Below are 14,479 nucleotides of genomic sequence, written 5' to 3'. Positions count from 1 at the left end.
GAGTATAGGGACACTGTAGGTAAAGCTTAGGTCAGTTAACTTAACACAGATGCAGGAATCAAGTCCACAGCTTTCTTGCACTGTGCAATAAAGGGTCATTGAAGAGTTCATGTTGTCATGTTTAAAAATTCCAATTATTAGTTTGATCCGAGCACTTTTCATGTTGGCCTTGTACAGGCTTTTACAGATTTCTATGTGTGTTGTAAGCAATAGCTTGGAGACTATTTGCTGGGGAGATTTAAAAAAATAAGAAATCTTGTTGCTTCCAGAAATAATTTGCACTAAGTACATACAATGCCAACACTGTTTAGACATTTGTGAAAAGCACCTACCATAATTAATCTTGTCAGAAACAGGAAGACTTATGATTCTTACCTGGGTACCATTGCAACTCACTGGGGGTTCCCCTTAAGACTTCATGGCACTGTGTCAAATGGCAGGTGTTATATACCTTCAAAATTTATGGAGAAAACTATCAAGCCAAATTCTTTGCAGTGGAGAAGTCACTAGGGTGATCTATGAATGCCATACCTTGGGGTCTGGAAGGATAATTGGTTGATATGATCCATTTGATTCATGTTTAATTTTCTTACTCACTGTTTACACTGATTAAATCAATGCTGTATATTTTAATAAAAAGCTTTAAAGATGAGAGAAAATAGCCAGCTAAAATATTATTGCCCATTTTTTGTCAGTGTCGAATTATTTTATGTCAAAAATGTCAATAACAAAATTCAAGGAATGTCATCTTCAAATTAAATTTCAGCAGGTTGCCAAGGGGGTCTTAAGTGCAATTTGATGCTCTGCTCACCTTAAGTCTCTGACAAGCATGGTAATAGTGTTGATGACATAAAATCATGCCAATGAAAATATTCAGGGATTTTATCTGTCTTCCTAATTTGATGGCATAATATTCATCATGAGTACTCAAGGGTTAGATTTCCTCACAATCCTCAGCATTTTCATGGGTTCTTTTTAGGATTTTTGTGAAAGCCATTTATTATAATTTAGCCATTTATATAATTTGGATAAGTCTGAGGTTATTCACTTTGGAAACAAAAACAGGAAGGCAGATTACTACCAGAATGGTTATATATTGGAAGAGGGGAGTGTGCAGCAGGACCCGGTTATCCTTGTGCACCAGTCGCTGAAGGTAAACATGCAGGTGCAGCAGGCGATAAAGAAAGCTAATGGTATGCTGGCCTTCATTGCGAGAGTTTTCAAGTACAGAAGCCAGGGATGTGTTGCTGCAATTATACAGGGCGTTGGTGAGGCCACACCTAGAATATTGGGCGGGATTCTCCCACACTTGGCGCGATGGCCCGATGCCGGTTCCAAGAGCGGCCCGAACCACTCCGGCTTCCCAACCCCGCCGGTGTGTTCCTGCTCATGCGCAGGGGGGTTCTTCTCCGCGCAAGCCATGGCGGGGCACTACAGAGGCTGGCGCGGAGGGAAAGAGTGCCCCCATGGCATAGGTCCGCCCGCAGATCGGTGGGCCCCGATCGCGGGCCGGGCCACCATAGGGGCCCCCCCGGGGCCAGATACCCTGCGCCCCCTCGAGGACCCTGCTAGACAGCCGACAAACCAGGTCCCGTCATGATGGACCGTGTCCTAATCATGCCGGTGGCATGAATAGCAGCCACCCGTTTGCCCATCGGGGCCCAGAGAATTGCCGTGGGTGCCGCTGCCAACAGCCCCCGACCGCCGCGGTGTGATCCCCGCCCCCGCCCAAAAACCGGCGCCGGAGAATTCGGCAGCCAGCATCGGAGCGGGATTCACACCGCCCCCCCCCCCCCCGGCGATTCTCCGACCTGGTTTGGGGGGGGGGGGCAGAGAATCCCGTCCATTGTGTGCAGTTTTGGTCTCCTTTTCGGAGGAAGGATGTTCTTGCTCCCAAGGGAGTGCAGCAAAGGTTGACCAGACTGATTCCGGGAATAGCGGGACTGTCATATGATGAGAGATTGACTAGGTTAGGACTGTTCTCACTGGAGTTCAGAAGAATGAGGGGGGATCTCATAGACACTTATAAAATTCTAACAGGACTAGACAGGGTAGATGCAGGGAAGATGTTCCCAATGGTGGGTGTGTCCAGAACCGGGGTCACAGACTGAGGATTCAGGGTAAACCATTTTGGACAGAGATGACGAGACATTTCTTCACCCAAAGTGTGGTGAGCCTGTGGAATTCATTATCACAGGAAGCAGTTGATGCTAAAACATTGAATATATTCAAGAGACGGCTAGATATTGCACTTGGGGAGAATGGGATCAAAGGCTATGGGGAGAAAGCAGGATTGGGCTATTGAGTTGGATAATCAGCCATGATCGTGATAAATAGTGGAGCAGGCTCGAAGGGCCAAAAGGCCTCCTGCTCCTATCGTCAATGTATCTATGTATCTATTATAATTCCAGTACTCAAGTGTAATGTTTCCACGGGCTTCTGTATCGCTCTCCTGGATCCTCACCTGCACAAGCCTTTCAAACTAAAGGATGTGCTGGATGAGCTGAGGTTGACCGCAGGCTGTTTGAGTTTGTGTTGGGAGACAGTGGTGTGAAAGTCAGTGGGAAATGAGCTCAGCCTGTGAAAGGAAAGATTATTGAACTGTAGTCAGAAAGGGTAATCGCAAGAATGATAAAGATTTGCAGATTGAAGACCTGTCCTGACTATTTTGTTTTCATATTTGTCGTCTGGATGAACAATTTTGAAAAAGAAAATGTTTGCAAATAGCCACATAATGCATCAGCATCTTTAACAACCAATTGACCACAAGTTCCAGCTCCATTGCTGTTTGGCAGCTGTGATCAAGTTGATCTGTTCTGTTCCAAGGTTTGTCATACAGACAGTGGATAAGTCACTTGAAGGCTCTGCAGAATGGCAAATGGAAGATGAAGTTTTAAAAACCCATTGCGATGGAAGTACACCTTAAAGTCAAACCAGCACAGGGTATCATCTAGTTGACTCGTGAACCTACATTTTGCTTCAGTGGCTATCCTGGATGACATGTCACACATGTTTTGTTCCATCGTTTTGTTGAAAAGTTACGCCTCAGTTGACTTCTTACTCCTAAATTTAAGAATGTTTGCCTTCATCAGGGATAGATTAATGCTGGAAAATGGAACATTTCCATTTCAGAAATCAGCAAACAACAGGTCAGGTATGAGAAAAATTGTTTCTACACTGCACAAACATCACCTCGGAACAAAAGCTTCTCAGGGTGTATATCCTGCTTTCTTGTGGCTTCTCTAAGTGAGATTTTTAATTTAGTGCCAGATTTGTGATTGTTTGAACTACACAAATTCATTACATCTAAAGCTACTGCAATCAGATATCTCAAACACTAACAATAACACTCCCTTTGCTTTGTGACATCTTTGTCAATCTGTCCATAGAATCCCTATAGTGCAGAAGGAGGCCACTGAGCCCACCAGGTCTGCCCCGACCCTCTGAAAGGGCCACCTACCTAGACCCACTCCCCCGCCCTATCCCATTAACCCCACCTAACCTGCATATCTCTGGACACTAAGGGGAAATCTTTTAGCATGGCCAATCCACCTAACCTGCACATCGTTGGACTGTGGGAGGAAACTGGAGCACCCGGAGGAAACCAACGCACACACGGGGAGAACGAATAAACTCCACACAGACAGTCACCCAAAGCCGGAATTGAACCAGGTCCCTGGCGCTGTGAGGCCGCAGTGCTAACTACTGTGCTCCCGTTCCACCCTTCCATAATTCCAACCCATCCCTAACCTTCACTTCTGCTCCACACTCTCCACCCCATCTCCCACTATAGGAGGACTCACAACATTAACTCTGCTTCTCTCGCCACAGATGGTGCCGACATGCTGAGTTTATCTCGCATTTTCTGTTTTCGGATCAAATACCAATCCTTATCTATTGCAGTAAAGCTGGTTATAAAGCCAGCTTCCCAAAGTTCAAAGACTGAGATTTTTCAGCCCGCCATGGCGAGGGGGGGGGGGGGGGGGGGGGGAGAGAGAGGGTCAATTGACTTTTGACGGCATAGGGAGCTGCTGGCGGTGAGCGGGGCTAGTAAATCCTGCCCCAATGTCTAAAAGTGGACCACTCAACATCCATGCTCCCAACTTTTTCATGTTTGACAAATAATTTGCTGTATCAAATTTGTCATTCTTAAATACCGTGCAAATCTTCAAAGTCCTCTCTTCCATCTTCCTTCACCTTTCCTCACAAGTTAGACACTTAATACATACAAACGTATGAACATATCTTCTCTATTTTTTCAAGGGCAATGATAGCCTGAGATTGAATGGAAACGACTGCTCGAAATGCCTTGAATCTCAGTATCTTTCCAGATATTTTCTAGACTGTTGCTCAACGGGTCTGCATTATCATGTGAGACCTTAAAATGAACTGCATATTAGTTTCAGTCAGAATATTGCAGAAGACTGTGGTATTGACACAAGTGAAAAAAATCCTTCCTTTTAATAATGCAGCAATCATTATAAAGCCCAGTAATGTAGCTTAGAAGCCTTTATAACATGCAATGTTTTTGGCCTTCTGATTAATGAAGGAAGTGCTCTGTACAATATGCCCTTCACTGTAACATAGTTTTCAGATTGCTCCTGAAGGGAGTATTACAGAGAGGGGTTACATTATTGATACATGCTCTGCTGTTGCAAATCATTTGTGAAGCAATGGAACAATTACTTTCTGCATGACCAACGGCTCAAAAGCAGCCATGTGTGCTTTTCTGCGAGAAAAACTGGCTGTGTAGTGTTATTCAGGTCACAGCAAACCTAAACACAACAGTATTTAGCAGCGGTCTGTCAGCTAAGTTTACAGAAATCACTGCATTTCAAAATTAGTTACTGGAAGCATTTGACAAAAGGCACAGAAAGTCACAAATGTCCGCAGGTCTGGATTTCAAAGTTAACGATGTGGCAAAGGTGAGCGAATGAGCGTTCATGTGTGAGTTCGGACCAGCTTGTCCAGGCAATGCTGTCCCTTTAAACTTGAACCTAAACATGAACCAGAAAAATGCATACATGCCAATCACCTGCGTTTTACACTGACAGTCAACATTTTGCGCTTTGGTTCAGGTATACGTTTGACGATTAAATAAATCACTGTAGGCCTGATATTGTTAATTGAACAGAAGTCTGTCATGTGCAAGGTCTCGAGTCCCCTGTGTTAGTGGCAAGATGGCTCGGAGCAGCACTGAGAGAGAAAAGGAGGAAATTGATTCAACTCAAGGGGAAAGGGGTTAAATTGGTATAAATTAGTGGGGAAAGGATGGGAGAACTGAAAGGAGGAATTAATTGCAGTGAAGGGGAGGGAAAAGGAAGGGTGGATTCGGAAGGCAAAGATGGGGAAGGGCGAAAGAAATTGATGACAATGAAGAGAGGAGGAACGGGGGGAAGGATGCCAGTAAGGGGGAAAGGAAAAAAAAGATAATGGGCGGGATTCTCCAGTTCGCCAGCTGCGTTTTCCTGGGAGACGCGCCCTTGACGGCAGCAGGATTTTCCGCACCTACTAGCTGCCAATGGGATTTCCCATTGTGGCCACCCCACGCTACCGGGAAACCCGCGGGCATGTGTGTGCTGCCGGCACATTGGAGTATCCCGCCAGAGGAGAATCCAGCCCAATGACAATGAAGGGGAAAAGGAAGGAAACCTCATGGCAATTGTACACATAAGAATGAAAGAAATCCGTGCTGAAGGCGACCGTTCAGTCATTTGAACCTGCTCCGCGGTTAAATGAGATCATGAGTAAACATCTATCTCAACCCCATCTTCCTACAGTATTCCCAGTTTCCTAGATTCTCTCAGCATCTAAAAACCTATCTCTCTCTGTCTTGAAAAATGTAACACCTGAGATTTCATAGATTTCTAAGTAGAGAATTTCAAAGATTCCCAAAGTTTTGAGTGAAGATATTTCACCTCAACTGAATTCTAAATGGCTGATCCCTTATTCTGAGACTGTGACGCTTGGTTCTAGATTCCATAGGCAGGGAAACATCCCCCTAGCATTTACTCTGCCGTTATATGTTATATGTTCCTGTTAGGTCACCTCTAATTTTTCTAAACTCCAGAGAGCAAAGGCCCAACCTATGCAATCTCTCCTCATCGAACAACCCTCTGATCTCAGGTATCAATCCAGGAGCCCTCAGTGCATCTCCTCTAAGGCAAGTATATTGTTCCTCAGGTAAAGGGACCAAAGATGTGTATGAATCAAGAAGGAAAGGGATGGACACCAAGGTTAGTACTTTGAGATTGCCAAGAGGAAATGTTAGTGGCAAGCTGGAAGCACCACTGTGGGTGAGAGATGGATGACGGAATAACTTTAGCCAACAAGGAATGAGCAGGAAGAGTAACTACAATAATTTGGGGAAAGAAAGTGAGTTCTACAAAACATAAGTGTATCTTATGAGTATTGAACTTAGAGAAAGGGCATCACAGTGAATGGAGTTGGGAACAGGGCCGCAAGAACTGGGAAAGGACAAATACCAGAATGAATGGGATGAAGAGGTGGAAGACAGTTGGAAATGCTGGGATGGTTTAAGATGGAGGGGAGGGAAAGAGTGTCATGCAACCTAGGGAACTGGTGGGCGGGTGGGGGTCTTGGGAAGGAATAGCGCCTGAACCAGTGGGTGGGAGCTAGCAGAATAAAGTGAAGAAAAGATTGCCAACTAGAGGTCAGGAAGATCTAGGAAGACAGCAAAATTAATTATTTTGCAGGAGGGGGGGGGGGGGGGTGAGGAGAGTTGATGGCAAAATTTTGGCTTGCGAAGAAGAATACAAGCTGTAATTGGGGAGCAGTGTGCAAGGGGTGGGGTATAAGACTGCCAGAAAAAAAAGGAAGCACTGTTAGTTTAAACTGCGGTGGAATGAAGAAGAGAACCGGGTTGAAAAGAGAATTCAGATGGGGTGGGGAGTAGACTGGGAAAAGTGCAAAATGGAAGTGTTGAAGGAGAAGAGAGCATCCCTATGAAAGGATGCTGGGTTGAATGGGTTACAGTCTCTGTGAACTGACTGTAGAGGGGCAAAGTGCCTCTGGGGAACTGGTGGGAGGTGCTGGATGGGGAAAAGCAACTATTGATGTAACACTTGGGTTCTGGTTAGTCTGTGGAAAATTCAAATGTCACATTGCTTATTATTTTTTAGATTTAAAAAATCTATCAATTATGAAGCATGGAAGTGCTTAAAATAAATTTGAATGCATAATCTTCACTGTAAGGTTTCTTGGGGGGACATGCCTCTGGACTCCCCCTGGAAATGCAACACCAATTCTGTGCTTTCAACATTCGGATTGCTCTTTCCAGGAATGATTTCCCTCCAGTACAAGTGAATAAATGTAGGGGTTTACCCAGGGCTAAAGTTACAAAGCTCATATCCACACATCATACGTTTATAAACAGGAATTTTTCAAAGCAATAAGCTCTTTGAGCTGCTGAATGGCTTTTGCCAGTTTTCCGTGATGGATGTAAATGACAAGTCAAAATCAATTGTGTAACAAAGAGAAAGTTTATGGTGGATTGGGTCCCAAAGCCTTGAAGAGAGCGATCCTGTTTTAAAAGAAATCGAATAAAAATTGAAATGGTGAAATTTGAGTAGGTTGAAATGTTTGGCCTGGTACCACACTCAGCCTTATCAGATAGTGCTGCTAGACACTGCATATGGCTGCCAGTCTGGACATTAGATACTGCCAGATCTGAATCAAATTATGCTGTGGTTTTCACTTTGCATTTTATTCTGTTAATGTCCTTGATCGCAAAGCGTTAATGGAGACAGATTGACAGATAAATCTTGCTGCAACGGGAGCTTTTTTAAACTTATTTTATCTAAGTTGAAAACTAACAGCCTGTGTTAGAGCGTTCCAATTCTTCCACAATAATTCCTTCTTTCACGCTTCCATCTACACTGTGCATATTTAAATAGGTATCACTTCCAGATAAACATATATACTTCTAATGTGTGAGCATCTGAGGTTAACTTTAACTGCTACTCCCTATCATTCACCATACCATTCACAAAAAAGTCTCAAAATTCTTTCCAAAAATTGCATTAAATCTTTCCAGTATGATTACCGATTACCATTTTGGGCACGTTTAACAGGGTGTTTCCAGGTGCGTGCAGCGTCGAGACCAACCCCGCTATTAAACGGGTGTCTGCTTTATTTTTGGACCTCGGTAAGGAACGCCCCACCAAGGCCGCACTTAGGCTAATTTCCTGCACAGCTCGCCAGTGCAGGAAGAGATTGGGGCACCATTTGTAAATCGCGTCCCGATCTTTAGAACCCCCCCCCCACCCATCACAGCCTCCGGATCCCCCAACTTACCAATTAGGGGATACTAGAGTTCCCCACTCCCCACCTCATAAGGGTAGGGCACCCCCGGCCTGATCCCTGGCATGGGCAAGATGTCACATGGTTACCCTGGCAGTGCCCATGCCAGCCAGACACTGCCAGGGTGAAATGCTGGTAATGCCATGGTGCGGGGTAGCATTTTGGGTGCCAGGGTACAACCCTACCCAGTGCTCGACCACCCGGGGCCCCTTGATCGCTTGGGAGCCCTCCCCTCAAGTGCCGGTACGCCGAGTCCATGGAAACCTAGTTGCGGAAACCGGTGCTAAATGGCACCCGCGCGGGGTCTCGAAACCAAGGCTGTTAGATCCCGCTATTTCGGTAACTCTGGCGAGTGAGATTAACCACTCAGTTGAATATGCAAATCTAGATCAAGCCCTTGATGGGTGAGATCCAGATTGCGATGACGGTGAGATCTCATTAGATCTCGCGAGACGTAATGAGCATCGCAAATCTCACAAGAAGCCTCTCGCGAGATGTACCGACCTTGTTGCTTCCCGGGTTGGGCATGCCAAGGCCGTTAGATCGCGCCCCCTATCTTTTGCAAAAATGTTCAAAATTAGAATCCTGTACAGGTCTAAGTTCTAGGATTGGAGAAATAGATTTTAAAAAGTACATTGTTGAATTAGCTATTAGACTGCTAGAGCTACTGTAACTCAATATTAGTTAAGCAATGTGACTACAAAGGGTCAATGTAAGGTACATTTCCACTTACAACCCGACAACAAAAAAATATTTTTATGGTTCAGCATTTCCAGTAACTCCTGGCTACCAAAGCATTCATCAAGTCATATTTATTCAAAGTCAGTTTTTCCATTAATTAATTATGATCACTTTATAAATTCAGCATGTGATATGCACAACATCACAGTGCAGTTTGGACCAAAGAGATTGTGTGACTTATACCTGGGGGGTGGGGAGGTGATGCTCTGCAACCGATCATGAAACTTTTCAAATAACATTGGAGAAGCCCAGCAGGACTGATCGACTTTGTGCAGCTCATGAAATATGAGATTGTGGAAAGCTTAATGTGCAATGCTGCATTGCAACACACACACACACACAACAAAGAATAGAGCTCCCCTTTTCAGCATGGTGAAGGAGGCATTTTTAATCTTCCTACAGAGCTGGTGCAGAAATGCTCCTGCAGAGCTTTGCGAGCGCAGGGTGCAGTATTATTTTATTTCTAACCCTCTCGAAGGCATCTATTGCAATAAAAATAACTAAATCAAATCAAAGTACATTGCTTCAACTTAAATCTCCACACCACTTTCATCCTAATTTTTTTTTCTGTTGATAGAATTGTGCTTTTGCTGCAGTAACGCGTTACTTGCCAAGACCCTCGTGAATATACCAGACTGCGTATCGATTCATTGGTGATTGATTGGTTTCAAGTCTTGGAAATTGATAAGCAGATTGCTGTTTAGCTGAAAGTGTGGCCTCAACAAGTCTTATGATCTGAAAACAAAGATTGGTTTAGAAACATCAGAAATCCCACATTGGCCTAGGGATTTCCATACTCATGTTGAGCGTCACAAACTAAATCCCTGAGCACTTACAGTAAACCAACACTTCCAGGTAGCAACCAAGCTTAAGAGTTGCATTTTACCTTGTAGTCTGAGTGAAAATTGTGGTGAAATTAATGTCATGTGCATTGCTTGCTTTGTCCCCAACCCTCCCTTTCCCTCTGGTTGGGGTTATTTTTAGCGAAGCCACTTTATAGTACCTTCAACAATTGAAGATTTAAAAAAATACAGATACACATATTTCCTCATTTACATTTACTTCCCACGATTTACTGTTCATTCTGAGCACTGGGACTACTGAGAATTCAGAAGTAACTGGAAAACACAGAATATTTAATGATTAGCATTATTTTCTGAATAAACAAATAATGGAGCTCAAAGGATTTTTTTTTTGTGTGAGTAGCTATAGTAACCAAGATTCTGCCCCAGGCTTCACTTCGTCATGTACATTTTACAAAATCTTGCATGCTGGAAAAGTGCATTGTAGAGCAATTTTTGTTTTACTAACTGCAGCATTTCCCAGTAACATAGCTACAGGGTTGCTCCATCGATTGACCATGAGATATGCAAACGATTCCACAAGTGACCTCACTCAATAACCCAGGAGAGCGAAAGTTCTGAGCGAGCCAGTTAGGTCAGGTCATGAGTGTAACAGCCTCCACGCCCTGTGGATGAACATACCCTGGAACTGTCCTCAAAATCTTTTTGTTTCTCCGGTGAGACACTTTGACAATTTATTTTGGTTTTCCGTATCCTTTATGGGCACTTATTTTAATTAACAAAAAAACATAAAAGTGCCTGCCTTTGGAGGCAGAGCAGAATGGAGCATTATTAAGTGATGCTGTCAAACATGTTCCATTGCTATAGGGTAACATTAGGCCACTGAGTACTGATGCATGCTATCCTATTCAGTGCATGTTACTCAGTGGTTGACAGGACATCTTTCATGGTATCACTGGCGTAGAAGTGTCAGAGAAACATCCAATAAATGACCCAACAAAAGGGCTCTGTACCCCCCATGTGAACACTCTACTTATGCACCAGTAAATACAGGCATTTCAATTAAAAATTGACTCAAATTTTACATCTATACTTCATTCTGTGATGAGAGAATGGGGCGAGTACCTGAAGGTACGACGTGGTACATTTAGAACAAGTCTGTCAGTCTCAGATTCTCACAAAATTCGCCGTATGTTATGTAACAACTGCCAGGAGTGGCAAATGAGGGAACCGTTGTATCATAAATAGATAAGTTTTCCTTCCCCCCCCCCTCCTTTGGAAAAAATACAATGCTTCCTGGTAATTGTATCCAAGAATTTCATTTGTCAACTATTTGATACATTCCTTAAAAAAGTCAACAGACCTCATTTCCTTTCCATTATTGTGTATCCAAATGACATGCCACATAACAGAATGTCACTGACTGCACAGCAATCGGGTAACAGCTGTGCAAACTACGGGGAGTGACATCCTGAAGGCACTTCAATTGCACTTGAATGCAGGTTTGGGCAAGTAACGGTATTAAAGGCTGAAATGTTCCATGCAACCTCAAAATATTCTTTAGTTTGAACAAAATGTATATCTTTCTATCAGGGACCTCCTGCCTGCCTCAGTTTTGTGCAGTGAGTGCCAGCTAAACTTTTTGTATCTTTCCGCACCCCGCCCCCACCAAGCATTATCATTTTGGCACAGCATCTTTATTCTTCATACTTTCTGCAACCTTTGACATAAATTTTACATTCATTCCATCCTCATTACAACATGTCGCAGCGAGCCAAGAATCTTGTGTGTTATAATGAGGTGTGTGCTACAATGAATGTTCCATAACGGCAGTAAATGGAACATGAATAATATTGGGAGCCAAGGTTCGGTAGCCTTGTAACAAAAATGATGTTAAAATGGAGAGCTCTGTAGCAAGCATGCCACATACCGTAGTAAATGCCATACCTCTTACTACAAGTTATTCTCTTGTTTTACTGAACGTAACTATCCCGCAAGCACGGAACATCACAAATGCATTGACATGCCATAAGAATATTTTCCCTATTGTGTTATTAGCACTTTAACCTGGAGTTTGTAAATCTAATTACTTAGCTCTGAAATGTTGTGCAAGTGATGGAAAAGCTTTTTCATCTCACAGTTTTTGAAAAATAACCTGAAGAAGGTGAACAACATGCACAAAAAACAGTGAAAACGTTCTCAGGAACATTGCTATCAATAATGCAATAACCATTGAATAGCTATCACTGATCTCATGGAACTAATAAATTAGTGCAATGTTTTTTTTTGGGGGGGGGCGAATAGCAGTTTTTGAAGTCTTTGTAATGACTGCAAAAAATATTTTCTAATTAGTTATTTTTCTTAATAGTTAGCAGGAGTAATTTACAGGATTTCATGTTTGTTGATTTAACATTAAAAAAAACAGTATTTAGAATGTGGGAATATGAAGGGTTAAGTAATGATGGAAAGATGGCTTGGTATGCCACAGAGCAGGGAGAAAGATGGATGTGAGTCCTGTCTTGAAGCACTTAATTTATAGAAGAATTAAACTAGCTGAGCAGATGGAAGAAGATACATGAAGACACAAACTGCTGCAGCCTTTCCATCCCAGCCTATAAATTAGTCTGATAAATGGGAAATTTATGACCTTAAAATATCTACCATCACCTATCATTTCCCTGGTGCTGTCACGGTAATGCTATGAAATGCAATAGGAACTGCAGAACAAGGAAGGAACTCACACTACACCAGAGGATCCCTCAAGGAAAAGCCCAGGTATTTGACAGCACAGCTGCAGATAAACAGTTGAGCTCACACACAGCCCCATTCACAACACCGAGACCTGCTTGCGTTTCTGCTCAAAAATCGGGTTTATGTCAACAGCTAGCACAAAACAAAAGCTGCCAGTTCAACCACAAACAGGATGCGAGGAGTCCTCTGTGGTGAAGGGGTTCATAATATAGGCAATGTAAATCTCTCTCTCTTTCTCTCTCGCTCTGTCTATCCAGCGCGGAACACTGAACACAGCACCTTCCTCTATAGACAGTGCTTTCAATGCAACAAAAGACTTGACCCCATAAACCTAGGGCAAGACAAAGGAGCTCATTCCAATAAGTCACTTACCTCGTGGAGAAAGAGAAAGGCCGGAGTGCAGGGGATGGTGTGAGGGAGCATAGCTGAGTTGGACAGCAGGATGCAGCCGGAGTTTGCCATTGAGCAGAGCATGTATCAGGGCAGCGTGTGTGTCTGTGTGTATTGTGTGTGTGTGTATCTCTGGAGCTCGCTCTCGCTCTCTCTCTCTCGCTCAACTACTTAAACTGCATTAATAAAGTGCTGCTGTGTATTCTGTTCTGGAACTGAATGATCAATGCAGCGAATGCTTATATCCTGTACCATTTTAAAAGAATAAGAGAGGAGGAGGATCCCGCTTTTCTAAAGCATGCGATTGTGTGTGTTTGGGTGTTAATAGGTTATTGTACAATGAATGAGGAAAATATTTTGATCCTGAGGAGCTGGAGTACTCCTGTTAACCAGCTATTTTAGTGAGAGTTAATAAAATATTTAATAATGTCAGTCATGTTATATATTTGAGGGATAATCTAAACTTTGCTTTAAGAAATGAAAGATGGGCTTTGCAGCGTCAGATGCTTACAATCTTGAAGTGTTGCTGATATTTGAGATGTTGTGCTTTAGTTAATGCTTTTGAAGTGCTGGGCAATGTTCTGTGCTGCACTGCGTTCAGTAAATGCAAAATAGATTTATCTTAATTTATACAGTTACTAACAACATAGCATTTCAAGATATTTGTCGAAAGTATCTCGTAGGACAGCACCTAATCATTTATTTTTTAATAAGCTTTTATAAATCCGCAGGTAAGGTTAAAACCAGCTGAAGGATTTTGATTGTGAAATTCCAAAGGGCGGACTGACCCCCGGGGAATTTGGGAGAGTCAGTGGTGGGGCCCTAGTTAGAATGGGAAAGGTGGGCACCTCCCTGGTACCTGCCTACCTCAAGCTTCTGAAAACTTCGGAACTCACCCACTCTTGCCCAGCCCTCCTACGAGTTTTGCTCATCCTTCCCTTGGCCTCACGGCGAGCAACATAACCACATTTTAAAAAATGAAAAAACATTCCACTTCATTGAAAGACAGGAAGTCTTGCATTTATAATAATAACTTTTATTGTCACAAGTAGGCTTACATTAACACTGCAATGAAGTTACTGTGAAAAGCCCCTAGTCGCCATATTCCGGAGCCTGTTTGGGTACACAGAGGGAGAATTCAGCATGCCCAAATTACCTAACAGCACTTCTTTCGGGACCTGTGGGATGAAACCCACGCAGACACAGGAAGAATGTGCAGACTCCACACAGACAGTGACCCAAGCCGAGAATCGAACTTGGGACCCTGGAGCTGTGAAGCAACAGTGCTACCTACTGTGCCACCGTTTTCACAACCTTCGGATGTCCAAAAGTGATTTACAGTCAATTAAGTAGTTTTAAAGAGCAGTCACGGTTGCAATCCAGGAAATATTTTGTGCAACGGCTCCAGGCTGCATGTTTAGCATGAAGCTCAATAGCACACCCACATCCAGCCATGTAGAGACCACAATGCT

General features: G+C 43.3%; 1 protein-coding gene across 32 annotated transcripts in view; it reads right to left on the bottom strand.

The window, feature by feature from the left end:
* Positions 1-14,479, bottom strand: part of rbfox3a (RNA binding fox-1 homolog 3a) — a 1,900,245-nt gene that overhangs the window by 502,759 nt on the left and 1,383,007 nt on the right. For 16 of the 32 annotated variants that reach the window (XR_011936209.1, XR_011936210.1, XR_011936211.1 and 13 more), the window contains exon 1: positions 12,990-13,146. The exons of 5 other annotated variants lie outside the window; for them this stretch is intronic. Coding sequence is in view for 20 of the 27 variants with exons in the window: in XM_072483355.1 (XP_072339456.1) it covers positions 12,990-13,091 (102 nt within the window). In the remaining 7 variants the exon portion in view is untranslated. Of the gene's footprint in view, positions 1-12,989; positions 13,148-14,479 lie in introns of those variants that run through there. 11 more of the 32 variants (XR_011936214.1, XR_011936215.1, XM_072483372.1 and 8 more) reach the window with 2 other exon arrangements.

The sequence above is a fragment of the Scyliorhinus torazame genome, chromosome 18 (genome assembly GCF_047496885.1).
Source record: "Scyliorhinus torazame isolate Kashiwa2021f chromosome 18, sScyTor2.1, whole genome shotgun sequence".
Taxonomy (NCBI): Eukaryota; Metazoa; Chordata; class Chondrichthyes; order Carcharhiniformes; family Scyliorhinidae; genus Scyliorhinus; species Scyliorhinus torazame.
This window is presented reverse-complemented; position numbering and strand designations above follow the sequence as displayed.